Source organism: Eubalaena glacialis, chromosome 11, assembly GCF_028564815.1.
Source record: "Eubalaena glacialis isolate mEubGla1 chromosome 11, mEubGla1.1.hap2.+ XY, whole genome shotgun sequence".
NCBI lineage: Eukaryota > Metazoa > Chordata > Mammalia > Artiodactyla > Balaenidae > Eubalaena > Eubalaena glacialis.
Window position 1 is genome coordinate 62,556,923 of NC_083726.1, and position 26,269 is coordinate 62,583,191.

The 26,269-nt window shown below is 54.7% G+C and overlaps 2 protein-coding genes across 3 annotated transcripts; one reads left to right on the plus strand and one right to left on the minus strand.

Moving 5' to 3' along the window:
• Positions 1-490: 490 nt before the first annotated feature.
• Positions 491-4,305, minus strand: IGFBP6 (insulin like growth factor binding protein 6). Its single transcript, XM_061204493.1, has 4 exons — positions 3,887-4,305; positions 1,641-1,780; positions 1,364-1,483; positions 491-810 (listed from the first exon to the last, which is right to left on the minus strand). Exons 1-4 carry the CDS (start codon positions 4,212-4,214, stop codon positions 688-690), a joined length of 711 nt encoding a protein of 236 aa, XP_061060476.1. The 5' UTR covers positions 4,215-4,305; the 3' UTR covers positions 491-687.
• A 6,904-nt stretch (positions 4,306-11,209) lies between these two features.
• On the plus strand, positions 11,210-26,196 carry SPRYD3 (SPRY domain containing 3). 2 transcript variants are annotated; one of them, XR_009702577.1, is made up of 12 exons: positions 11,210-11,297; positions 12,781-12,927; positions 13,935-14,010; positions 14,472-14,596; positions 14,901-15,036; positions 15,916-16,101; positions 22,817-22,966; positions 23,403-23,460; positions 24,132-24,251; positions 24,337-24,509; positions 24,826-25,014; positions 25,367-26,196. XR_009702577.1 is itself a non-coding variant. In XM_061205572.1 (11 exons), exons 1-11 carry the CDS (start codon positions 11,275-11,277, stop codon positions 24,958-24,960), a joined length of 1,329 nt encoding a protein of 442 aa, XP_061061555.1. In that variant the 5' UTR covers positions 11,210-11,274; the 3' UTR covers positions 24,961-26,196. The 2 variants fall into 2 exon arrangements, 1 of the variants encoding a protein (XP_061061555.1); XM_061205572.1 differs by having other exon boundaries at positions 24,826-26,196.
• The last annotated feature ends 73 nt before the right edge of the window (positions 26,197-26,269 follow it).

Here is a 26,269-nt window from a genome sequence, read left to right on the forward strand (position 1 = left end):
GGGGCAAAAGTCCCTACCTCATTAGGTTATTGTAAGCATAAAATGAGGTAGTCCAGGTAAAAGCACATGGTCCAGGGCATAGCCCATGGTAAGAGTGCAATAAATAATAATTTCCTTCCCTTTTTAGTAAGAAGTAACAGAAGGGGTGCTTGAGAATTCCTCTTTGTTGGGTTCCTGGTGGGGATTAACTATTAATCGTTCCTCTCCCTTTGTGTCCAAAGATCAGTGTTAGAAACAAGGTCACAACCTCAGACCAAGGCCACGGCCTCAGTGTCTCCCTGCCCCCACCTGCTGCCTTCCACTCCCTGGTGGGCAGTTGGGTGAGGCTTGAGGCCATGAAGCCTCTACCAGTGGCTGTCTCTGTCATTCCAAGTGTGGCGGGAAGGACAGATGGTAGTCCACAGGAGAAGAGAGCTGCTATAAGAGGCTGGACGGCGTAGAGAGAAGGGCCAGGGACTCCACAATGTAAGAGGTGAACACAGAGACGTAGGCCAGAGACCCCCAACACAGCTTTATTAACACCCCAAGCCAACACCAACAATCTTTCCATGTGTGAGGTTGACAATGGGGCAGGGCCTGCAGGTGGAGTGTGGGGCTCTGGGCCCCTGAGTTACTCAGCACTCAACAAATAACCCAAGATGACAGCCCCACGCTCCTGCCAGTGGCCATGCAGCCTCCCACCCAGCCTTAGCCACTGCTCCCGGTGGGGCAGGGGGAGCTTCCATCGCCATCTGGGGACCCGGGCAGGGGCTGGCCCATGCGATCCACACACCAGCAGGGACCTCGGCGCTGCCCCTGGGAGGACCGGCACTGGGGAGAGAGGCACAAGGATCAGAGGTGTGGCCCAGGAGAGATGGGAGGGGCCCCGTGGGTTGGGGGCCGGGCTGTCGACTCCTGAGTCTGAGTCTGTGGAAACATCTGAGTGTTCTCAGGACAGCGAGGCCCACTGGGTTCCCTTGCATGGCTTCTCTTCTCCACCCACCAAATTGTGCCTGTTCTTCTAGGCCAGAACAGTGGTTCTCAAAGTGTGGTTTCCAAACCAACAGCATCAGCATCACTAGAGGCCGCATTAGAAATGCAAATTTTCAGGCTCTGTGGGCGGGGCTCAGCCACCTGTGTTCACACCAGGGTGATTCTGATGCTCCTCATGTTTGTGAACCTCTGAGTTAGGCATTGCTTAGATAGTCTAACTGCTCTCCCGTAGCTGTGGTTGGTTATTCTCTATGTTTGTGTGGGCCCTAAAGTTGGGAGAGCCCTAAGGGCAGGGCAAGTGTCTTATTTATGCAACTTTGTAAGCCCCCCTACCCAATTGCTGGTAGGACCCTTGTACTGATAGACCAAGGGAGGAGAGGAATGGCCTCACCTGCCGCTTCCGGTAGAAGCCCCGATGGTCACAATTAGGCACGTAGAGGGTGTGAGCCCCGCGGTAGATCTCGGTCTGGAGTTGCTGCAGCACTGAGTCCAGATGTCTGCGGCAGGGGCCCTGGAGGAAGGGATAGCTCTGCTGCAGAGCCTGCCGGCCCCACCAGCCAGGCTCCCAGGACTGGGATGGAAGACTTCGCCAAGCCCAAGGGAGCAGTCTCCGATGGGAATCTCCAGGACTCCCCACCCCTCCTGTTCCCTGCCCGCCCCAAACGCACCATCTCAGTGTCTTGGACGCCCCCAGGATTGGGCCGGGCGGGAGTGGTAGAGGTCCCCGGATTCCTCTGTTGGTCTCTGCGGTTCATGTCCTGCCGGCGAGTTGTCCCTGCTTGGGGCTTACTCTCCTTAGGATTCTCCCCTACAGCCACAAGAGGAATGGGGAAGAAGAGGCCGGAAATCAACCAGATGTCAAAGGCCAGAGCCCAGTGGAAACGAGCGGGGCTTTCAGAGTAGTGAGGGGGTTTACAGTTTGGCTCCACTGTTACCTTCTCCTGGCCTCAGTTTCTTTCTCTGACAAATGGTAATATTACCTTTCATGATAATATCCCCAGACTAGTTTTTAAAAAAAATATTTATTTATTTTGGTTGCACCAGGTCTTAGTTGTGTCATGCGGGACCTTTAGTTGCATCATGTGGGCTTCTTAGTTGTGGCATACGGACTCTCAGTTGCAGCGTGCGAACTCTTAGTTGCTGCATGCATGCGGGATCTAGTTCCCAGACCAGGGATCGAAGCCAGGCCCCCCGCGTTGGGAGCACGGAGTCTTACCCACTGGACCACCAGGGAAGTCCCCCGCAGACTAGTTTTAAGGCTTATAAAGGAGAAGCACTTTGGAAAGCAAAAATCAATACGTTCATTGATTGAGAAGCCTGGGGCTTTGGGTGAAAAGACCGGGCTGTTCCACCAGAGGCCAGCAGGGGGTGCACCAAGCCAGGGAGTTGGGGCAGAAGAGCAATGGCGGTGAGAGGGGGGTCAGCAGGGACCCAAGTGGAATGTGTGTCCCCGCTGTGACCCTGCTGTGACTCAGCCCACCCCTCCCAGGGCTGAGACATGGTTACTTTGGGGGCACTGCAGTGGGGGCCTCTCCCTTCTGGTCCCCTGAGACTCAGCCCAGCTCAACCCCAGTGGTCCCAGGAGCATGTGTGATTCAGCCCTTAACCAGGAGGTGGAAGGTGGGCAGGCTGCAAAGGTGCAGGAATGAGTGGCTTCCAACATGCAGGCCGCTCCTGGCTCTGGAGAAAGTTGCACACGTTGTACTGGGGGGTTTGGGGAAAGCTCAGGATGGGAAGGGAAAGTCAGGGTGTCAGGGCAAAGAAAAGACAGGGAGGGGAGCGGGCACTGTTTGGAATTTGCCCCAGCTGTAAAATGAGATATTATGAGCCCTGAAGTTGCTCCCATCTGCCTACTACTCAAAAGCCAAGAACCATTTCCTCTGCAATCCTGAGTCTGATCCCTCTTCCTCCACACTCCTCAGACCTTGCCCCTCATTCCCTCTATTCAGCATCCTACCACGACCATGCTCCCAGCTGCCTCCTCTGACCCATCCAGACCACCTCTTTGCAGGAAGACCCCTAGCAGCCTGGACCCAGGCATTTAGGACTGAAAGAAACTCCAAGTTGATTTCCCATCCTCCCTGCGGAAAAAACTGGGAGCTCAGATGCCCCTGGGGTGGGGGCCGTTTGTATTTCCTCCTCTTCCCATCTCCCTGCTGCCCCCCATCTTTTAGGTTCTGACTCACTTCTGTCCCACCCACCCAATGACTCAGCCTTCTATTCTCCTCTCTGGGTTAGGGTGGGGTGGGGTGGGGTGGGTGGAGGGTTCTGAGAAGCTTTAAATCATAACCCTGATTTGGCAGACTCCTTCTTTTCCCACCTCTACCCCCCGCTCTGGGTGGGGAGGGGGGAGGGCCAGCGCCAGACATCTAACCCTAGTCTAGTCTGAAACTGCTCTGGGTTTGAGCCATCTTCTATTCTCCACCCCATGTTCGGGTGCTTTGGACACCCTGATATTAAGAGGAGATATTTCTCAGTGTGTGCAGGATTTGGGAGTCTGGAGTTCTCTTCCCTCTTTCTCCAAGTGGAAGCTGATAACAATGCCTGGGTCCTTTCTCCAGCTTGGGGGTCTAGGGCTGAAGGAGCTGGGCCTCTGTGGCATACAGCACGTCCCTAAACCCTTCCATCCCTCCCTTTCCCCTCAAGAGAAAATAGGTCGAGGGGGCAAAAAAGGGTTGCGGGCTCAGACATCTCCCTGCTTCATCCCTAGGGCCCCCAGCCGTACCCCTGACTCCTAGGAGCTCCCTGCACTGGCCCCTTCAGCCCCTAAAATGTACCCCCACCAGGGTTGGGGAGGAGGAAGCGTCAATCTCAGGACCCTAATAGCAGGGCTGCCCGTGCGCATCCCTCCCGTACCCTGCCGGCAGAGTTGCGGGGCTCACGTGGGCGGGGCAGGGGCGGGGCGCGGACTCACCCGAGGGCGCGCGCGCCCGGCCGCAGCGGCCCCGGCCCAGCAGCAGCGCCCGCAAAGGCGCCTCGTCTTTCTCCGGCGGCTGGCATTGCAGTCCTGGGGCGCAGTTTGGAGTGTAGACCCCGCACTGCTGCCCCTCCCTCCTGAGACAGCCCCCAGCTTCCGCACAGCCCTCCGCCGGCGGCCCTCCATCCTCCTCCTCCACGCAGCCCCCTGGACAACCCGCCTGCACCCCCTGCCCGCAGCCTGGGCACCTTGCCAAGGCGCCTCCTGGGCGGGCAGCGAGCAGCAGAGTTAGCAGCAGTGGCGGCAACAGCCTGTGGGGGGTCATGGTCAAGATTTTTGCCCCGTCCACTCCTCCCAGAGCAGTCGTAGCGCAGCTGCTGCCCGTCGCCGCCCCTCTGCCTTAAGTAGCCGCCGGCAGGGGCCGGGCCCTTTAAGAGCCAGGTGAAGGGGGGGGCGGTGGAGAAGGCAGGGGCATTCCCTAAACTGGGTGGGACTGGAGAGGCCCCCCCTCCACCTGGGTCCTCCCCACTCTTCTCTACCTCCTCCCTCCTCCCGGTTTCTGTTTACTTCCCAAATTACTCTGATTTTTCTTGCTTTGTTCCCGGGAATCTCGCCCGGATTTTGGGAGCTGGACAGCTGGCTGGAGGCCCTGGAGGGTGGGAAGGGGTGGAAGCAGGAGGGGTGGAAGCGGCAGTAGGGGTGAAGGGGAAACCTGAAATCCAGTTCGGGTACATGTGTGGCGGATGAAGGAGACGGAGGGACTCCGATGGGGAGTGAGAAGATGGCGGACTTAAGTGGATGGAGAAGGGATGGTGTGGGGGTCATGAGAGGAATGCGGGTGAAAAGAGAGAAAAGGAGGAGACGACGGAGAGTGGGGTCTTGGGAGAACCGACTGCTCATGGAAGAGACTAAACCAGGGGCGAGGAGAGGAAGAGCAAAGCTGAGGCAGGAGCGAGAGAAGGTCTCCCTGAGATGTGACTGAGGGGAAGGCGGGTACTGGGGGCCAGACTTGGGTAAGATGATAGTAGAAGGGGTTGGGGGAAGCAAGGGGTGAGGTGAGGGGAGGCGGAAGCACATCTTGAATGAACTGTCAGAAATCCTAGCATTGTGTTGGGACCATGGGAGTCTGGAGGGATTGCAGGGGGCGGAGCGTGCCCGCAGAACTGGCTGAACACCTGGGAGGTAGGGACGGGGGACTGGCCAGCTGAAATTATGGTGGGGGGGGGGAGCGGGGAGGCGGGGGGGGGGAGGCGGGGGGGGGAGGATTAGAGGAACCCATACTCTGGGTGCTCTTAGGGACAGTGGCCAGAGAGCAGATCCCCAACCCACCCTGCCCTTCATCCAGGTCAGCCCACCCCTCCATTCCTCTCCTTTCCCAGAATCTGTCCTCCACTCCACACCCACCCAGTACCACCCTTTGGGTTTTCTGGATTATTCAGGCTGTGCTCTACCCAGGGGGGTTGGATGGTGACTGGTCCGAGTGTTTCAGTCTGCCTGCTCCCTGGGCTTTCACACGCTGGTCTGTCTACCCCCGCTCCCCACCCCTGGCCGCCCTTCTCCAGGCAGTGCCCCGCCCATCTGAGAACTCCTAGCTGAGCCTTCCTTCCTAGAGGGAGGAAGAAGGACCGTTTCCTTCTGCAACCCACACCCACCCAGCTCTGGGTTACGCAACACCGGCCATCTCATTCTTTCCTAAAACAACGGCTCTGGGCAGTGACTAAGTTTAAATTCTGGGCCTCCAAGCAAGAATGTAAGCAAGGGCTTCCTGAACTTTTAGGTAAATACAAAATAAAAAGAACTTTACTCCCAGCCCGCCCCCTGGGGCTACCCTGGGACCCTAGGACCAGCATTTGGCGAGCAGCGTCTTACAGTAGCCCTGAGACTGTGACGCAGATTGGGCAGGCAGGGAGGAGGGGGTGCTGGGGGAGTGGGAGGAGCAGCTCTCCTCTCTCTGGAGGCTCTCCTCTGGGAGGCTCTGGGACCTCCTTCTCCAAGCTCTGACCCCAGGGTAGCGAGCTCCATCCTGTCCCTCCGTCCTTATCACGATTTATTTCGCCCTGCACGTGGTTCTAGCTAGGGCTTTTCTCCTCAGCTCCATCTTGCTGCTTCTGAATAAGATGGAAAGGTCTGTGGAAAGTTGAGATGGGGAAGAGATGGCCATACTCCCTGCAGGATCCCAGTGTGGCTTTTTAAAGAAGTTTGTATTCTTTGGTAGGTTATATTGCAGAGAAGCCCAATACTCTGCTAGCCTCTCACATCCACCGCTGCCTTCCCAAATTCCCCCTTCCCCCTCCCACATCACCACCGCCACCCTTACAGATTTCTCGTTTACTGCTACCCCCTGCCCAGCTTGGTCCCTCCATGCAGTCTAAGTACAGCCACTGCACAGCCCAGTCCCACCCGCCACCCCAGCACTGCTCTTCCCTCGTCCCCATGCCTCCAGCATGGATGTCCAGAGCGGCGAGCTGTGCTGTCAGTGCTGGGGTCTAACCAGGCTCTTTCTCGAAGTCTGAGACTCTCGAACTCTGCTTTTCCTCCCTTTGGGATGCCCTTCACCTCAGCGCCCAGAGCAGAGGTAGGAAGCGCATGGTGAGTGCTCAGGATGGAGTGTGGGCCAAGGTGCAAACAAACCTCTGGAACTCTGTCTGGCCTCTGTGGAGAGAAGAGCTTGCAGAAAGCTTCTGTCAGGGCTGTGAAAAGACTAAACAGCTTGGGCTGTTACTTAGGCTTTTTATAAATAAACTTTGACAGGACTTCCTTCTCCTCTTGCAGGTTACACTCTGTCGTCCTGCTCCCTTATGCTCTGCATCTCTCACACCCAGCCCATCCCTCCAAATCCACAGCACCCCCAGGTGCTGACTTCCTTTTGAGAACCAGGGGTAAAGGAGGGGGCCTGCCTGGATCCTTTTGAGCTTTGAGTCTGAGGAAAGACAAGTGGTGGCACAGTCCACAAACAGAAAGCACCAGAGAGGAGGCTCAATGACCACGTCATGACATGGCCTGTCTGGTGTGGGTCTGATGGGAACTGTTACGATAACCTCCGCTGGTCTCCAGCCTCTGGTTTCTGCCATCTGTCCCACACGCACAATTGGTCTTGCTCCTGTGACTCTCTCCTCCTCAAAGGCCTTTGGTGGTACTCCATGCCCCCCCTCCCCCCAAGGACCCATGCTCTCATATGCCAATCATGACCCTGTGGACAGCTGGCCCTGGAAGCACACTCTGGTTCAGCCATCTGGTGGGATCACCTTCCCCAAAACCTCTTGGCAGTTTCTCATCTCTGAGTCTGAACTGAGATTAGGGGAAGGGAAGGTGTGGTGCTCAGAGGTAATTTCTTCCCCTGGACTCCAAATTTTTAGCTCATAAGGATGAAATTCTCCCCCCCCCATTCCTCTCACCACAAACCAAATTCTGCCACCTCATCCCCACCTGCTCAGCCAGCTGTCTGCCTTTCTTTGAATTCATCCACATTGTTGTGTTGCTATCTTAAATTTTTGCTCATCTTTTCTTGTGTCTTATTTTTCCAGTTAGATTATGAGTGTTGGGTTTTTTTTTTAAATTAATTAATTTATGGCTGCGTTGGGTCTTGGTTGCTGTGCACGGGCTTTCTCTCTAGTTGCGGCGAGCGGGGGCTACTCTTCGTTGCGGTGCGCGGGCTTCTCATTGCGGTGGCTTCTCTCGTTGCGGAGCACCGGCCCTAGGCGCGTGGGCTCTAGAGCTCAGGCTCAGTAGTTGTGGCTCACCGGCTTAGCTGCTCCGCGGCATGTGGGATCTTCCCGGACCAGGGATCGAACCCATGTCCCCTGCACTGGCAGGCGGATTCTTAACCACTGTGCCACCAGGGAAGTCTCAGATTCTGAGTGTTTTGAGAACAGGAGCCCCATACCTTCTTCACCTCTGGACCCCCCAGCTCTCAGCTCATGTAAGGAGTTAGGAATTGATACAGGTAAAAGTTGTTGTTTCGGGTGGGAGCAAAGGCAGTCCTGGGGGAGGGCCTTGAGAGGTGAAGCGGGCGCATTGTAACTCTTCTGGAGGCTCCACCGGTGCTTCTCTACTTCTGAGCTAGCCCAGGCCACCCACCCCAGGGGGTCTTGTGGCTCTCCAACTCCTTTAGCCCCTCCCCTCTCTTCTCCTATTTCTCCTCCTTGTTCTCCAAGTAAAGGCCAAAGAGACTGAGAGGCCACAGTGTGGTCAGAGTTCAATAAGAGAGGGAAACCTGGCCCCAGGATAAACCAAAGAGGGTTTCCCGGAGAATAGGGCTTTATTTTTTTTTAAATTTATTTTTATTATTTATTTATTTATTTATATTTTTGGCTGCGTTGGGTCTTTGTTGCTTAGTGTGGGCTTTCTCTAGTTGCAGCGCGCGGAGGCTACTCTTCGTTGTGGTGCAAGGGCTTCTCCTTGCGGTGGCTTCTCTTGTTGCGGAGCATGGGCTCTAGGCGCGCGGGCTTCAGTAGTTGCGGCGCATGGGCTCAGTAGTTGTGGCGCACGGGCTTAGTTGCTCCGCAGCATGTGGGATCTTCCAGGACCAGGGCACGTGGGATCTTCCCAGACCAGGGATGGAACCCGTGTCCCCGCATTGGCAGGTAGATTCTTGACCACTGCGCCACCAGGGAAGTCCCGAGAATAGGGCTTTAAAGTAGAGTTTAGGGGGCTTCCCTGGCAGTCCTGTGGTTAGGACCTGGTGCTATCATCGCTGTGGGCCCTGGGTTCAATACCTGGTCGGGGAACTAGGATCCCACATGCCTCATGGCAAGGCCGAAAAAAAAAAAAAAGAGTTTAGGAGAAGAGGGAGGAGGGCATCTCAGATAGGAAAGCACATCTTTGTGTAACAGAGATGAGGGGAAAGAGGCATGCGTGTGGATGTGTGTGCATGATTTGTTCTGTCTAGATTCCCAGTGTCCCAATGATATCAGAGAAAGGAGAACTGGGAAGGGAGCAGAGCAGTTTTCTAGACTGGGCTGGAGTCAGCCAGATGGTTGGGAGCTGGGAATCATTAGTGGAAAAGAAATAATAACTGGGGGTCTGAGTTTTGCTTTTTTTGGTAATTACATGAGTAAAAATATATTCAGTAGACTGATAAAGCATTTATTTATGTGGATGTAACTACATTATATGGACATAAATAGGGAGGAATTGTGCTCCCAAGGAGCTTAGAATTAATATCTGTCCATCCAACACACACTTAATAAACACCTAAAAAACCAATCGGGATGGTAGGGTATTCCAGGATAGAATGCAGACTGTAACAGGTGAATCTAAATGTATTATATATGTATGACAAAAACACACTGAGGGGGTGAGAAAAAAAAAAAAGGTGCTGACCTAAGTAATTTGGAAAACAGTGTTATGACTGGAAACTGTAAGGCTAAAGATAATTGTAATGGCATACTCTACACTCTACATAAACACTGTACTCTGGTTGATAAATTTGTTTCTCATGGGCTTATGGGTTAAAATTTTTGCAACTGCTTAATATGTACTGGGGTTGAGCAAATAAGTAATGGATATTGGGTTTCTCACTGTCAGAGAGAAGTAGGGAGGAAGGCTAGAATGAACCCTGTGGTACTGGATTAGAGTAAGAGACTTCAGTACAATCCTCATGGATTGGAAGACTCCATATTGTTAAAATGTCAGTTCTCCCAAAATTGATCAATAGATTCAATGTAATCCCAATTAAAATCCCAGAAGGCTTTTTTGTAGAAATTGGCAAGCTGATTGTCTCATATAGAAAAGCAAAGGATCTGGAATAACTCAAACCAACTTTTAAAAAGTACAAAATTGAAGGACTTATACTACCTGATTTCAAGGCTCATTATAAAGCTATAGTAATCAAAACATAAAGATAGAAAAACAGATCAGTGGAACAGAGAGTCTAGAAATAGACCCACAAAAATACAGTAAATTGATTTTTTTCCTTTTCTTTAAACACTTTTTTTTTTTTTTTTTTACTTGTTCAATAGGTGTTTGACAAAGGTGCAAAGGAATTCAGTAGAGAAAGGACAGTCTTTTTAACAAATGCTGCTGGAACAACTGGACGTCCATATGCAAAAAAAAAAAGAAAAAAATTATCTCAAAATTAATCACAGATCTGGATGAAGTTGGTAATGCATAACCTCAATCTAATAATGAGTAAATATCAGATAAAATGAAACTGAGGGATATTAAACAAGATAATTGGCATCTACTCTTCAGGAAAGACTGAATAACTGTCCCAGATTAAGGAGCCTAAGGAAACATGACAAGTAAATGTCAGTCACAGATCTGGGGTTCTAATCCAGATTTCTTAATGTCTGGTCTACACCTATTTCTGACACCTTATCTCCATTATGCCAAGTGGCCACTGTTTATGGTATAGGAGAGGATGGCTTCCATTTCATTCAACATTTGTAGAGCACCTATTTATGATAAGAATAGGATAGCTCTCAGGGGTCTGAAGGAGCTCACAGTCCAGCAGAGACAGATCTACAAACACAAGTTACTTTAATAATAAAAGTAAGACTGTAATAAGTGCTATAAATGAGGTGCAAACGACATGGTATAAGAATACAGAGGAGGGAAAACCTTCCTATCTGGAATAGAGAAATTCGGTGATGGGAGGAAACGGGGAAATCCTCCCCAGAATGGCAATAATCACCCTTTAGTAGGTGCTCAATAAATGTCAGTATCTTTCTTCCCTTCACATTATGGCCCCAGCCTAACTCTCCTTATGTCACACCAACCCCTCTGTTCCTGAACAGCGTGCCGTTTCATGCCACTGCTTTTTGCATCTGAAGTTCTCCTCCGGGAAAGGAATGCCCTGCCTAGAATGAAGGAAAGGTAACATGAAATGGAGCTCTGGAGAATACAAAGCACATGGTAACAGGCGCACGAGCTGTGGAGGCCAGCCTCAGGCTCTGCATCTACAAAAAGGATTTAATAAGACTCATTTCATAAGGTTGTTGAGCGGATTAAAAGGACATTCCTACAAAGCTCTTAGCCTCACGTCTGACACGGAACGAGCGCTGAGGGAATAGTCTCAGTATTTGTGGGTGCGCAGCGACCTTCCCCGCCCACCCCGCCCGGAGGGAGCCGCCCCTTGACCGGCCAGTCAGCGCCCAGGGCGCCCAGTGCTGCGTCCGCGCTGCCACGTCGCCACCTCCCACCCTCTCGACACCCGCATTTAGCAGCCCCTTACCCGGCACTAGGTACCGGGTTCACCGGGCCGCGCCCGACCCGGCCTGCGTCCTCCGATTGGCTTCTGCAGGTGCCTGTCGTCCTCAGCCGCTGCAGGTTGGCCGGGGTGGGTAGAAAGGGGCGGGCCTCGGGGAGCGTAGGAAGGGCGGGGACCCGGATGTGTGTGGTGGCGGTGGCCGAAGAGCTAGTGAGCGGAGCTCAGAGGCCTATGGATGAGGAGGACGCGGCGGCCCCGGTAGGCGGGGATCGGGGGCGGGGTCCCGGAGGCCTCGGGTCGGTCTCCACGGAGCCTGAGGCAGGAGGCTGGGGTCCTGGGAAGAGGCTTCGGAGTCAGGGGCGGGGTCTTGCGCTCTGGTCACTGGTCTTCCTCCCTGGGGACCCTCTTTGGCCCAGTGCAGGGCCTGGGGAGACTGGGCGTAGTCACACTGACGGACCAGGGCCCCTTTCCCCCGGGTCTTGTCTGAGTGATCGGGCTGTGCCCGGGGTGGAGGCGGGGCCCGGTGCGGCCGCGTCTCGGCGGCGCCAAGGCTGTGGGGTTCTAGGCAAGCAGATGCCCCTAGGTCTGGGCGCCAACATCGACCTAGGGTCGAGCCCCCTGGCCGAGTGCCAAGGAGGCCAATCCTAGGGCTGCCCCACAGCTGCCTACCCTTTTGGTCACGCGGTGGCTTGTAGCTACTGCAGAAGCGTGTAATATGCGCATTGGGATTGAATTCAGCCTAGCCGAGGCTTCCTAAGCCCCTGCTGTGTGCAAGGCACAGTCAGGCCTGGATGGAACCCTTGTCCAAGGGTTTGGGGGATGGGAAGAGAAAGTACCTCCCCTTTTTGTCGCTTTGGGAAAAATTCGTCCATTCATTCATTCATTCATATGTTAGCACTGTTAGTGGTTTAAATACCTGGGTCATCCTACTCCACTCCATCTTCACTGCTACCATCTTTGGGGATGCCGTCTCTCATCGGAACAGCTGCAACAGCCTCCTAATTAATTGTTTGCCACTTCTGTTCTTGCTCCTTATAGGATCAGTTTAGTCTCCAACCAACCGCCTGAATGATCTTTACGATCTGATAAACCTTAAAATCATATAATTTTCTTGCTTAAAACCCTCCAGAGCTTTCCCATCACACTTGAAATAAAATTCACACTCCTTAACATGGTCTGTAGGGAGTTGATCTGGCCCCTACCTTCCTTCCATCCTCTTCTGGTACATTCTCCCTCCCTCACATTCCCTACACACTAGCCACCTGGCCTTTCTATTTTCCTACCATGCCAGCTGCCTTGCACCTCAGGACCTGTGTCCTGGCTGTCCCTTCTGCCTGGGATGCTCTTTCTTGGGCTTGTTACATGCCTGTCACCTTTTCATCTCATAGAGTTCACCCCATTATTCTTTATCACAGCACTCTGCTTTTTCCTCCACTGTCTAACGTTGTCATGTTTGTTTATTGCCTGTCATGCCTCCCCCAATAGAATGGAAGTGCTATGAGAGCAGACATCCCATTCATCTTGTTCACAGCTGTATCCCTAGCACCTAGGACAGTAGGAGCACATAGTGGGAGCTCAGTAAATGTTTGCTGAATGAAAGGATGAGGGTGGGGACTGTTGAGGTCAATCTGGGCAACTGGCTTCAAGTCCAGTGTCCTCTCCGCATTCTGGGTGGAACAGGCTGAGGTACTTTGCTCAGCACCTTGCTTCCTCCTCCTCAATCCCCTTCTCCCCCTGGCAGGTTTGTTCTCATGAACAAGATGGATGACCTCAACCTGCACTACCGGTTTCTGAATTGGCGCCGGAGGATCCGGGAGATTCGAGAGGTCCGGGCTTTCCGATATCAGGAGAGGTTCAAGCACATTCTTGTAGATGGAGACACTTTGAGGTGAGTTTCGGGGACTGCTTCCACATTTTCCTTTCTGTGCCAGATCTTAGAGATGAAAAGGGGCTTTTGCAAAGGTAGAGGACTGTCTGCACTGCACATGGAGGGGTATGCTGTAAACCCTGGAGGCCTTTCCGAATGGAGCAGTATATGCTTCTTCACCCCGCACCCCCCTCTGCCTGTGTCTCTGGGTCCCTCTGTCCTGGTCTGCATTGGAAGCAGTCATGTCAGAGATGGAGGCTGCTGGGGTCTCAGGAATTGCCCAACTGCCTTGTTGAAAGGACTCCAGCGAGTCTGTGCGATGCCTGGGTCTCCTGCCTGCATCTCTGGAGTTGGGATCGGTGAAGAATGGCCATTCAAAGGCAGTGGATTTCCTGTTTTGGGAAGGACAGTTCTGTAGTGCATCCTGCTTACTGCCTTCCAACCCTTTGGTTTGTGTGTTTGTGTTTGTTTTCGCTCTATTTTCTGGCTTGAACTCTTCCCCTGACTCCATCCGAGTCTAATTCTCTCACAAAGTTGTCACTGGAAGGGGGGAAGGAAGTAGTGCTATCTAGCCTGGAGACAAGAAAGCTGAGGAGTGGGGACTGAATAACTGTCTTCCAATCTGCGGAGGGCTTTGGTCCCGAGGATCGAGACCAGCCGCTCTCCAGCTCCACTGAGGACAGAGCCAGAGGAAAAGGGCCGAAGCTGCAGCATGAGGGACTGAGGTTAGACAGGGTTGTGAGACCCCTATAGGCAACTGAGGGAGGCTCCACATTCTCTTCCCCACCGGCAGTGAAGAAGCCAGGCTTGCATTGGTCTGGTGTGGGCTGGGCCCTGGCTGGAGGCGGCGGGTAGGGTGGGTGACCTCAAGTATCTTGTTATGGTGTTTGTGCAGATGTCCTGAAGTATGGCCTGATGGATTCTCTTCTGTGCTGGCCCTCACAGGGTGGGAGTTGGGGATGCTGAGGCCCTCCCCCCAACCCCTGGGCTAGGCTGCTAATGGAACTCCCCCTTCATTCCTCCTTCAGTTACCATGGAAACTCTGGTGAAGTTGGCTGCTACGTGGCTTCTCGACCCCTGACGAAGGACAGCAATTATTTTGAGGTGATCAAGGCAGTGGGTGGGCAGAGCAGGGGGTGAGATGGTTAAGCTCCAAGGCGTTCTTTTACTGGATTCTTGACTGGTCCTTTAAATTTTCCATCAGGATTATCCTGTTGGCTGGGAAAAGGGCCCAGGATAGCATGGTGCCTAATCTGAGAGGCACCCTAAAGTCCTTTCACCCTGTCCCTTCTGCTCTCCTGCTCTTTACCTAGGTAGACTTTGACCCATGTCCTTTCCCACCCCCTAACCCAAGCCCAGCATCTACTCCATCTCCCATCTTTTTCCATAGCTTGGAAATTATTTTCTAAGTAATTGTGGTAAAGTGGGCCCCCACTTTCTCCAGTTCTCCCTCTGAGTGCCCTGACTTTTTCTCTGATTCCCCTGTCTTTTGCTCTTTGAGCCTCAGCCCGCTTTGATGTCTAACTCCCCTCCCTGCTAACTGTGCCCTGCTCTCCTCCCTCCAGGTGTCTATTGTGGACAGCGGGGTCCGGGGTACCATTGCTGTGGGACTGGTCCCTCAGTACTACAGCTTGGATCACCAGCCTGGCTGGTTGCCTGACTCTGTAGCCTACCATGCTGATGATGGCAAGTGAGTTGCCTTTTGTGGAACCCGACCCCTTTCCTACGGATTTGGGAATCTTGGGTATAATGGACTACCTCAGGGTGGCTTTGGCTATTCCTTCACTGGTCTTGGGGTATTTTTATAGACCTTTCTGATAGGGACAGGAAGGTGGCCTGTTGGCTACCCTTGGAGGTTTGCAGACTTAAAGGGGAGGGTGGAGCTCCCCCGAGAACGTAGGTAGATGCCGTTGCAGAGTGATCGGGAGCAGGAGCACTGGGGAGAGGTTGGGAAGCCAGGTTCGGGTCCTGTGTCTGTGCTGCTCTGTCCACAGGCTGTACAATGGCCGGGCCAAGGGCCGCCAGTTTGGGTCAAAGTGCAACTCCGGGGACCGGATTGGTTGTGGCATTGAGCCAGTGTCCTTTGATGTGCAGACTGCCCAGATCTTCTTCACCAAAAATGGGAAGCGGGTAAGTGGGACATCCTGAGTGGGATTTAAACGGCTTGAAGCTGTCCGGGGATTTGTGTGAGTAATAAGAAAGAGTCTGCTGGCTGGGGCTTGCCCAGGGCCCCACGGGCATATTTCCCATCTTCTTCAGTTCAGCCTCAGATTCTCCTGGGGTCTCCTGCATGTAGGAGAAGATGCTCCCCACACCCAGGGGAAGCTGGGACATTCCCCAGGTGATGGACACAGAGGGGCAGGTTTGTGCAGCGAAGGAGGGGCAGAAACTGTGGGGGACAGAATTGGTGATGTGGGGGAAGGTTTTGAGCAGAAAAAAAGACGGGGAGATTATGACCTGGCTGCATAAGCTGGAGGTCCTCTTGGGATTTTTGACTTGAATGCTTTTGGGGATATGTCCTTTCTGTGTTTCGTGTTCCTTGTTTCACTTCTCCTTTCCTTCCCTCTTCAGAGAGAGACTAGTGATGGTGAAGGGATGGGATAAGAGCAAATAGGAGAGACCCCGGCTCTCTTTCTTCTCCTCCCCAGCCCCATCTCCCACCCTGGGAAATTGCCTTCTCAGGCCTCCGCCGGCCAGCCTAGTGGTCTTCCTCCCTTAAGCATCTATGCTCAGCACTTTCCTGCTCCAGTCCACACTCATGCGTACCTAAAGTGTATGAGGGGTTGTCGAGAGACTTGTGTTTGCCTTCTAGCTCCGCGGGTACCTTGCTCAGCTAGGAGTACTCAGCAGCTTTTTATGCTTCTTTGTACCTCTGTTTTGCTATCTGTCAGCGTGTGTGATGATGACTGGCTGCATCATCTCAAAAGTCCCCTTGTGAGAATTAGATGAGCTGTGGGACAGTGAGCCAGGCGGCAGCTCCCTCCCTTCCTCCCCCTCCCTCTGCTGCAGGTGGGCTCCACCATCATGCCCATGTCCCCCGATGGGCTGTTCCCAGCAGTGGGCATGCACTCCCTGGGTGAGGAGGTGCGGCTGCACCTGAACGCTGAGCTGGGCCGCGAGGACGACAGTGTCATGATGGTGGACAGTTACGAGGACGAGTGGGGCCGGCTGCACGACGTCAGAGTCTGCGGAACTGTAAGTAAGGGGCAGGTAGGGCTGGGCCGAATCCCGGGGTCCACAGAAGCATGTCAGGATTGCTTAGAATAGGGAGTGAAGACAGGGTCTTTTTTAAAATTAATTAATTAGTTTATTTATTTATTTTTGCCTGTATTGGGTCTTCGTTGTGGCGTGCGGGCTTTCTCTAGTTGCGGCGAGCGGGGGCTACTCTTCATTGCAGTGCGCAGGCTTCTCATTGCGGTGGCTTCTCTTGTTGCGGAGCACCGGCTCTAGGTGCGAGGGCTTCAGTAGTTGCGGTGCACGGGCTCAGTAGTTGTGGCTCGTGGGCTCTAGAGCGTAGGCTCAGTAGTTGCAGCGCACGGGCTTAGTTGCTCCGCGGCATGTGGGATCTTCCCGGACCAGGGCTCGAACCCGTGTCCCCTGCATTGGCAGGCGGATTCTCAACCACTGCGCCACCAGGGAAGTCCCAAGACAGGGTCTTTTGTAGGGTTTTGGAAAGTGGGAATTTTGTCAGGAGAGCCTGGCATCCTGACATGATTCTTGAGTCCAGATCGGTGTTCTCCTTAGCGTTGGTCCTCTTTCCTGCCTTCTCTTTGTTTGAGAGCTCAGCCTAGTTGCTTAACCCTGGGAACAAGCAGTAGCCAGTAGCTCTCCTTTGCCTTCTTTCGTTCCTTCAAGCCCCCCCCCGCCCCCCCCCCCGACCCATGCACGCTGCTGCCCTGCACGCCTGCCTTTGCGAGGCTGGGCTGACTTGGAGGCCAGATGCCTGGAATACCCTTTTGGCTTGATCCCAGCCCAGCTAGCCCAGCTTTCCATTCTCTGCATTGTGGAGCAGGTGTGGTCACAAATCCCACTCATGCTGGGGAAGGTTCTTTGAGATCTTTTTCGAGTAAGCATCAATCACAGTCTCTTTTGCCTTCCTACATTTTATAGAGGATGAGAATAGCGGCAGATAATGATTCAGTGAGAGTCCTTGATCCTCCAAAGCTGGCCTTTTTATACATCTCATCATACCTGCTTTAGTCCCCTGCCTAGATTTTAAACTTTCTTGGGAAGTGTATGGACCTTGAGAGAGGGAAATTCTTCATATCTACCCTCTGTGCCTCATGCTGGGTTGGGAGTGAATGGATGCTGAGTTAGGGGTCTGGCCCTGACCTCTAGTGGGCCGCTCGGGCCTTCCACTTCGAATTGTCCCTCTGCTGCCCTCCCGCTCCTTCCTGGCTCAACCTTTTCCTCCGCCCTCTGGCATTCTCACCCCAACCCAGGCTGTTTTCGACTCAGCCTTTGATAGCAAAACAGAAGCAGCGGGGGGTGGGAGTGGATTATGAGTAAGGCTCTCCACTCTGGAGTTCAAGGTGAGTCAAACACAAGGAAAATGGCAGAAAGTGTGGCCTCCTGCAGCTTTGGGCACTCTGCACCCCCTTCTGGCACTAGGGTCCAGGAGGCCTCAGATGCCCACTCCCTGACCTTCATTCCTCCTTTCTTTTCCCCTTCCACCATCATTTTGACAACATCTACAGAGTTGAACTTGGGACTGAGCCAGGGCGATGTTCCAGCTCTCATCCTTGACCTCTCCTCAAGAGTTTTTTTCCTGGCACCCTTCTCCTGCCTGGACCTGTCCCCACTCTGCTCCCTGCTCCTCCCAGGCAGTCTTTTCTAATTGATGCGGAATCCTGTAGACATTTATAAATAGCCTTCCTTCCTCCCTGCCCTTCCCCCAGTGCCCTCAGGCCACACATTTAAGAATTTTTTTCTTTCTTGGACATAAGCTGTTGAGTGTAGCTCTTCTGTCAAACCCGCACCCCAGCTGGGGCAGCTGGCAGGGTAGGCACACTGCTGCCTGCGCACTTGCTCCTCTGGGACAGACGTGGGCATGAGCCTCTTGAGGGACGCAGGCTTCTCTTCTAGTCTTGCCAGCTACCTCATCTTTCACATGAGGGTGACTTACCCAGTTTCTGCCAGCCCCTCGGCCCCCCATCCACTCTTGCCTCCTGGCCTCCTTGCCTCATCCTCTTTGTCCCTTCTGACCATCCACTGTATTTCCAGTCCAGCAGTCAGAGTGGTGTCAGCCTGGAGGAGCCTGGGAGAGGTCATTAGGCTGTGCCTGTGCCTCCTATTTCTAAAGATGTCCAGCACAGCTGCTTCTCCTCTCTTCCCTTCCTGTTTTTACGTCCCCCTCTGTGGGGAGACCTTTCCTGAGACCTCAGACCTCTGCTCTTGTTGCAGCCTGTTTCTCCTGCCCCAGGTGATGTTCCCAGGAGGACACCCCATAGAACCATAAAGGTCTGGGGGAGGCTTTGATGCCATCCTGTCCAGGTTTCTCAGTGCAGAGACTGTGGGCATCTTAGGTGAGATAGTTCCTTGATGTGCAGGACATTTAGTATCCCTGGTTCCCAGACCCAGGATGCTGGTAGCTCCGCCCCGCCCCCCCGCCCCAGTTGTCGTGACTGCCCGCACATTCCCATATATCCTCTTGTACTGCTGAGAAAACAATCCCAGAGAAAAGTGAAGAGACTTGATCAAATGTCAAACAGCGAATTAGTAGCAGAACTAAGCCCAGATATTCATTCCTTGACCCCTACCCCCGCTTTTTCCACTGTCTGATATATGCTGCTGCCTTCTGCCCAGGCCCACTCTTCTGTAGCCAGTCTCTCCTGCTCGCTTCTCACAAGATGAATCCAGAGTTCCTGGGCTTAAATTCCCACGTCCCTGGGGATTTCTCCTGTCTAGTGTCTTTAGCCAGGGGCCTCCTAGGTGAGTTTACTTGGCTACCTTGGAATTCTTCTACTCCTAGCCCTTTCTCCCAGTTTTGTAGTCTCAATTATCCTCTCTTCTCCCTTCTCACTGGTTCTTCCCATTACAGAAGAGTGAATTCGACCCCTGACCCTTTTTTTTCCTCCAACAATTCATTATGAAAAGTTTCAAACATACAGGAAAGTTGAAAAAATAGCACAGTGAACACCCACTGTATCCCCACTACCTAGATTCAAGAGTTGTTAATATTTAGTTGTGTTTGTTTGATCTGAGGATCTATATATAGACAGACCGGCTCTTTCCAGAGGGAAGTCTTTCCCTGCTTCCTGTGGCCTCACTTTCCCCTCCTAAAGAGCGCCCCCTTCCCAGAGCTCCGGGAGGCTGAAGAATTGCTGTTGCATTTGCTCAGGCACGGGGTGCTGCCCCTCATTCCGGTCCCCAGGCCTTGCACAGTGAGGTAATGTGTCAAGGGCGGGGGGCAGTAGGTAGGGCTGGGGGATTAGACTCATTCTGTCTTTGTTTCTCATATCTGTTCATAGCTCCTCTAACAACTCCTTAGTGACGGGGCAACAGCTTTGGTACACAAAGTGGGGTGAATGAGGCCCCACCCTCTCAGGGGTCCTCCCTGGGCCCAACCCAGAAGGAGACCGTGTTGGGGCCTGAGCTGGCCGGTGGGGAGCTTGTTCTTCGTTCGTGTTTCAGTTGCTTCTAGGCCCTCCGGGCACTGAGTCCTCCCTTGCTCCTGTCAAGAGGGATTAGGGTCTCTGCTGGCAAGAGGAGGAGGGCGGGCCGCAGCAGGAGAGGAGGCTGAGAAGGGCTACTGTAGGAGGGAGGGGGCGGGGTGCAGGAGGCTCTCTGCACTCTGGTCTGCAGCCTCCGCTCTGTGGAGTTGACCTGTTTGGCCTCTCAAGGCTTCCGTTGTGTGTGGAGGGAGGTGGGGTGGGGAGGGGGTCTTGAGAGCCTTAAGGAAAGAGTTCCCCACCCCCACCAAAGATGTAAAGGAGCATGCCTGTTGATTGGGGGTATTGTTTGAGGAGAAACACTGGGAGGAAGACAGTTGGTCCTTTGGGATGGAGTCATCTGAGGAGTGTCCTGGGAGCCCAAGGGACCATTCTAGCTGGGGGTAAGGGCTGAGGTGAAAGATCCTTTCCTTCTTTGTGATTGGCAGTTCCAGTCTGTTGTAGCTTGGGGGCGACTGTTAATGTTTGGGGAGCATTGGAACTTTCAGATATTCCAGTATCACCCCCATTTCCTGAGTCAGGGAAAGGCTGATATGTGCATTTATCATCTACCGGGGGTCAGGCTCCAGACTAAGCCCTTGACACTCATTTCACTTCGTCATACCCATTTTTGGAGATGCAGGTAGTGGTACCCCTATTTTACTGCTGAAGTATCTGAGGCTTAAAGAAGTGAGAGTCACTTGCTTGAGTTTAGTGACTAGTAAGTAATAGGAGCTAGGATTTGAACCCAGGTCTGTTTGATTCTCTTTCAAACTAAGAGGTATCTTGGGAATTCCCTGGTGGTCCAGTGGTTAGGACTCCGCGCTTCCACTGCAGGGGGCATGGGTTCGATCCCTGGTCAGGGAACCCGCAAGCTGCGTGGCGTGGCCAAAAAAAAAAAAAAAAAAAGTAGAAACTAAGAGGCACCTGAGGCACAGATTGAGGGACCAGCATCAAGATTCTAGCAACTCAGACTCCAGGTGCTAAACCTCTCATCTCCTCTAGATTTCTACCAGCCCTAGTCTAAGGAGGGGAGGAGTGCACTCAGCAAGGATCTATCAGGGAGGCTAGACTTTCCCCCACCCCCTCCTCTGAGTGCTCTGAGAAGGCTCCCAGGGCTTGGGAGGACTTTGCCCAGGGGCAGGAGAGTGGATCCAGAGGAACAGATGAATCCAGGGGCTTACACCCTAAGGGGTGGGTGGTTCCTCTCTTGAAGAGGTGGCTTGTGCATGGCCCTAGTCTTCCAGGCATTCAGCAGTCTGTCTGAGCTGCTCTGCTTTCTGAGCTGCTCGGCGGGCTGGGGAGTGGGTTTTAGAGTCCCACGTTAGTGTGTTTCATCCTCCTGGCCTTTTAGCTTAAGGAACCATCCCCCCCTATCCATAGACAAACCAGCAGCCTGCCTTCCTCTGGGCTGAGGCACAGGGAATGGTTGGGCGGGTTTTTCCCAAGGATCAGGATCTGGATCTGCTGTCTCTTGGCTCTGGAAGTGGAGAACACTGTGTTTCCTATGCTGAGGCCAGTTGGATGGAGTGGGTCAAGGGCAGCTGTGGGATCCCCCACCCAGTTCTGCAATGCAGGGTGGAGAGGTTGGGCTGGGGGCTGCTCGGATTGGGTGGAGTCTATGTTAGTTAATGTGCATCATACCACACCCCTCCGGGCCCTGTGGGGAGAGATGCAGAGGAGGAACCCAGGCCACGCTGAGGACATACAGAGGACCAGAAATCGAATTTAAACAGTGTGGGCCTTCATAATACCCAGTAAATCAGAAGACCACCTGCAGGGGACCCCGTTCTGATGGAAGAAAGCAGTGTGAGATAATGGAGACTTGAGCTAGGAGTATGAATATCACAGAGCCAGTGTAGCCCGAAACATGTATGGTCCTGGCTGCAGGAAGGAGAGAAGAAAGTTTAGGTGGCCTCCCGTACACCGCTGGCTTTTCTCCTGGTGCCCCCTGTCCCCTGCCTCCAGTTCTCTGGGGAGGAAGGGAGAATGGACTTGAGGTGACAGGGCTTCGGGGATCCAGGGCTGAGAGGGGGGCCGAGTCCCTCTCTTGCCTCCCTGAAGCGGTTGGTGAGGATGCAGCGCCTGCCTCTGCTGAAGACACACGGAGGCTTCGGCACTGGTGCAGGCGAGCGTGATGCCTTTCCTGTTCAGGCAGGAGTTCTTTGTGGGGTGAGAGGCCAGCGTCTGCCAGGGATAAGTGGAGGAGATCCTCAGGGAGTGAGTTTTCTTCAGGGCCTGAGGGGTGGGAGGGTAGAAGAAAGTCTTGAGGGGCAGTTTGGTTAATTAAAAAGGGATTAAGGAATCCCAGGTGATGCTGAGGGTGGGGGAAAGAGGGATGGGGTTGAGTCACAGCCCTACGATCACCATGACAACTGATAAATAAATCCTCCCAGATCGGGGGTTGCCGCCCCATCATGCCCAGGCAGGATCACTGTGGGGCCGAAGAGCCCCAAGAGCCCATCAGTCATCTCCCCTCCACACCCCTGCTCCAGCTGGAAAGAGCCATGAGGGGCTGGGAGCAGGAACGCCTGCCTTTCTAGCTTCTCTCTGCCTGCTCCCCTTCCTCGCATTAAATGAAGGAGAAGAGCTGGGTGTCCTCGGTTCCCTGGCTCCCCTCGGCACCTCCCTGACCCTGCTACAAACAGCTCTGTTCGAAGCCAAGTAAAACAAAGACCTTGAGAAATTATATCAGTCCCATCCCAGGCAGAACTGGCTTCTGAGCTCGTCTCCCCTCCCCCGGACGTCTGGAGTTGGCCCCTAACCTCTGCATCCTCCCCATCCCCCTGAGGCACCCTGAGAAAGCCATCAGGCTTCCTCTCAGCCTAGCCTTTGCTTCTCCTCTTCTCTGTGTTCAGAGCCCCTGGGTGGCCCTTTCCTGGCAGGGTGATTGAGGGAAGTGATGGCAGAGTCTACAGACCCCTGTGTGGTCCTGGCGCTCGGCCATCCGGATCGCCGTGCTGCTCTCGCTGGCTCCCCACAGCAAGGAGAGGGTTTTTGGCTCGGTAGGCAGGTGGGCGCAGCCTTTAGCAGGGGCTCAGCCCTCTTGCTCGTGCTGCCACCGCCACGCCCCTGCCCCCATCCCTGTTCTCCCATGCCTGCCTGGAACCCTGAGGCCCACTTTGTGCCTCCAGGATCCCTTCCCTTTCGGCCAGGGCTTTTTGTGAGACCCAGGAAAACTGGTCCCCAGATGGCCCTGGAACCAGGTTTCCAGGGGTGGGGTGCTAGCCTGCCCCCCACCCCTGGTTCTTCCCCCACAGCTACTGGAGTACTTGGGCAAGGGCAAGAGCATCGTGGACGTGGGGCTGGCCCAGGCCCGGCACCCGCTGAGCACCCGTAGCCACTACTTCGAAGTGGAGATCGTGGACCCTGGAGAGAAATGCTACATCGCCTTGGGGCTGGCCCGGAAGGTGGGCGCCAGTGCTGGCTTTTGGCCTGTGGAGCTGCTCAGCTCTGGGGCTGTTGGGCCGGAGCTGGGAGCTCTTGGGGAGATCAAGGGGCTGGGCTGCAGAGGGAGGTCTAACCCAAGACAGAACAGGCTGTATGTGTCTGCTGTGTAAGGGTACAGACCCCAAGTCACCTCGGAGCTGAGAGAGGGTCGTGAGCGCACCACACGCACCTAGGCCTGGATGTGGGGTGGGGGGCAGCCTACAGCCCTGGCTGGGAAAGCCAAGCACCTTCCCACCTTCCCCTGCAACCTCCAGTGCCTGAAGGGGTGAGGCTGCCAGGGTGGCAGCAGCCATCTGGGTCGTAGCTTGTTTCAGAAGATCGAGAGTTCGTAAGCCACTCTCCCGTCCTCTTTTCTGTGCGTGGTACCACAGCTTTCCTTTTTTTGTCTTGGTGTAGGATTATCCCAAGAACAGGCACCCTGGCTGGAGCAGAGGGTCTGTGGCTTATCATGCAGGTGCGTGAGGGGCTGCCCTGGGGAAGCTGGGGGTGTGGGGTATAGGGGCACAGGGACATCCATTTCCCTGACCCCGCACTAGGGGCCTCGCCTTCAGCATCTGGCCGGAGAGACTTTCCCCTGCCGCTCTCTGCTCTCCCCATCCCAAGCTGCTAGCGCTTTCTCTTCATCTGTGTTTTTCCTCCCAGCCCAAAAAGCCAGGGGAGCAGAACAGGGGTGGGAGATCTGGGACCAAACTGGACATTCCAGGCCTCTGAGTTGGCTCCCTCTGCACCCTTCCTGCAGATTCTGCATTTTCTTTTTTTTGATCGGCTTGATTTCCTTTAGGGCTTCCTTTAGAAAGGAGGAGCTGTGAGTTCCTGTGAGTTCCTGGTCCCGCCTCTCCCTCCCCTCCGAGGGCCGCCCACCCCCCCCACCCCCCCACCCCCCCACCCCCCCCACCCCACCCCCCCCCCTGCTCTCTGACCAGCTCCCGAGGGAGTTTTCCCCTTAGCGCCTTGAGGGGACAGATGTGTGTCTCTCTTTAATCTGGTGCCCTCATTCTCTCTCCTCCCTTCCTCAGGGCCAGAGAGGGAAGGAGGGACACTTGAACTTTAAGCAGGGGCCGCTCTAGGGGCTGTAGGGTGTCGGCCCCTCCCTCAGGTGTGTGTCCTCTCCCCTCCCTCTGACAGATGACGGGAAGATCTTCCATGGCAGTGGTGTGGGGGACCCCTTTGGGCCACGCTGTTACAAAGGGGACATCATGGGCTGTGGAATCATGTTCCCCCGGGACTACATCTTGGACAGTGAGGGTGAGTGGGGTGACCGTGGCCAACCAGGCTGGTCGGGCAGAGGCTGGGGGCAGTACCACAGGAGCTCAGGTTTCCTGGCCCCCAGGTGACAGTGATGACAGCTGTGACACAGTGATCCTGTCCCCGACCGCCCGAGCTGTCCGGAATGTCCGGAACGTCATGTACCTGCACCAGGAAGGGGAAGAGGAAGAGGAGGAAGAGGAAGAGGAAGATGACGGGGAAGAGATAGAACAGGAGCATGAGGGCAAGAAGGTGGTGGTGAGTGGGGTGGGTCTGGGGTTGGACTAGGGGTCTTGGGCCTCGGTGAGGTCTGGTGTTAGTGCCGAAAGCGGAGCCCAGGGAGGGGAGAGGGGAAGCCCTGGCTGCTGTGGGCGTGGGGCTGCTGAGTGGGGAGACTGGCTGGGAGGCTGGTTTCCGGCCTCGGGACGCCCTCTCGTGGTCACCTCCTGCGTCGCCCTCTGTCTCTCCAACGGTGGTGCGAGTTGGGAGTGATGGGGCTCAGGCCTACGTAGCTCCAGCATCCTCAGAGGAGAGGCTAGAGCCTGCCTATCCCACTTTTCTCTTTCACCCCCAGGTTTTCTTCACTCGGAATGGCAAGATCATTGGGAAGAAGGATGCTGTTGTACCTTCTGGGGGCTTCTTCCCCACAATTGGGATGCTGAGCTGCGGGGAGAAAGTCAAAGTGGATCTGCACCCCTTGAGTGGCTAGGCCTTCTCCCCTGGACCTGCTCCTTCTCCCTCTCCTCGCCCTTTGCAGAGCCAGGTACCCCGTTCCTGACGCCCCGAGGATTTGCTTACCCAGCAGGCCCCAGGGGGTGTGTTGTCCCTCTGCCCTACCAGATCAGGCCCCTGCCAAGCTCCTCTGTGCCCATGTTTCTGACCTGGTGCTGCCCCTGTTGTTAGTCCCTGGGCGAGAGTTCCTGGCTGGACAGGAACCAGCCCAAAGGATGGTGTTGCTTCATGGGTGGGTCCCACTGGCTTTGGCCGTGGGCTCCCGCATGCCCCTCCCACTCTGGCCCGTGTGTGGGGAGAGGAGTGAGCGCCCGTCTCAGCTGCTGTTGGGCGTGAGGCTCGGCAAGGGTGGAGCAGGACACCCCCTCCTCTGTTTACCACAGGATTCCTCTTCTCATCTTCTTTCCTGTTCCCTGTCCTCGTCGTCGTGTGAAGCAGTTGCCGCTGTCATCCCCCCCTGGCTGGGCTGGGGGGGGCTCTCTTGGGCCCTCTGTCTCCTTCCACTGACTGGTGTCCCGAGAAGACTACTTGAGGGTCTCCGTTCTTTCCCCTGCGGGCCAGCTTCCTCCCTCACTGCCTGCTCAGGCACCACAGTCCCCCCGAGAATCCGAGTCTCTGGCTTCCCCCAGCTGTACACACATAGATGGTGTCCATGACGTGTTTGATGGGGTGAGAGAGGGGCTGTCAAATCGGGGGACTGGGGCCTTTGCTCCTGTCTCCCCCTTGCCCTCCTTGGCTCACCTGTGGCACCCGTCTCTCGTTCCTGGGGAGGCAGGCGGAGACTCCGGAGCCTGTCTCTCCCACGTGGTCAGGGCAGGACCCCAGAGCCCTAGCGAGAGCCCGAGGGCACGGGCCCACGCTCCCCTGCCCTGCCTTGCCCCCGCCCCTGCTTGCTGCCTGTGCCACTTGCCTGTTTTGCTTCAGTGTTTGATTCTAGCACTTAACGTGTCCTCCCACACCAAGCCCTCCTGTCTCCTAGCCCCTTGACCCCTGTCCCCTCCTCAGTGACTTCTGGGAGAGAGAGGGAGCAGGAGCAGGTGGCCCTGGTTTGGGGAGAGTGGGCAGGGCTTCGGGAAGAGGGGCGAGGTGTTGTGCTGCTGGGGCCTCCCCTTTGGCCCTCCCTTCAGGCCCTGCACTATGATGTATGAAATGTATGTACAGACCAGAGATGTTTATACAGCCAATAAAGATGGAGTTTCCATATTTATCAGTACGGCCAGGACAGGGGAATCCTTTCCAGTACAGGGGACCAGGGACAGGGCTGGAGGAGGGGGCGGCCGAGGGCA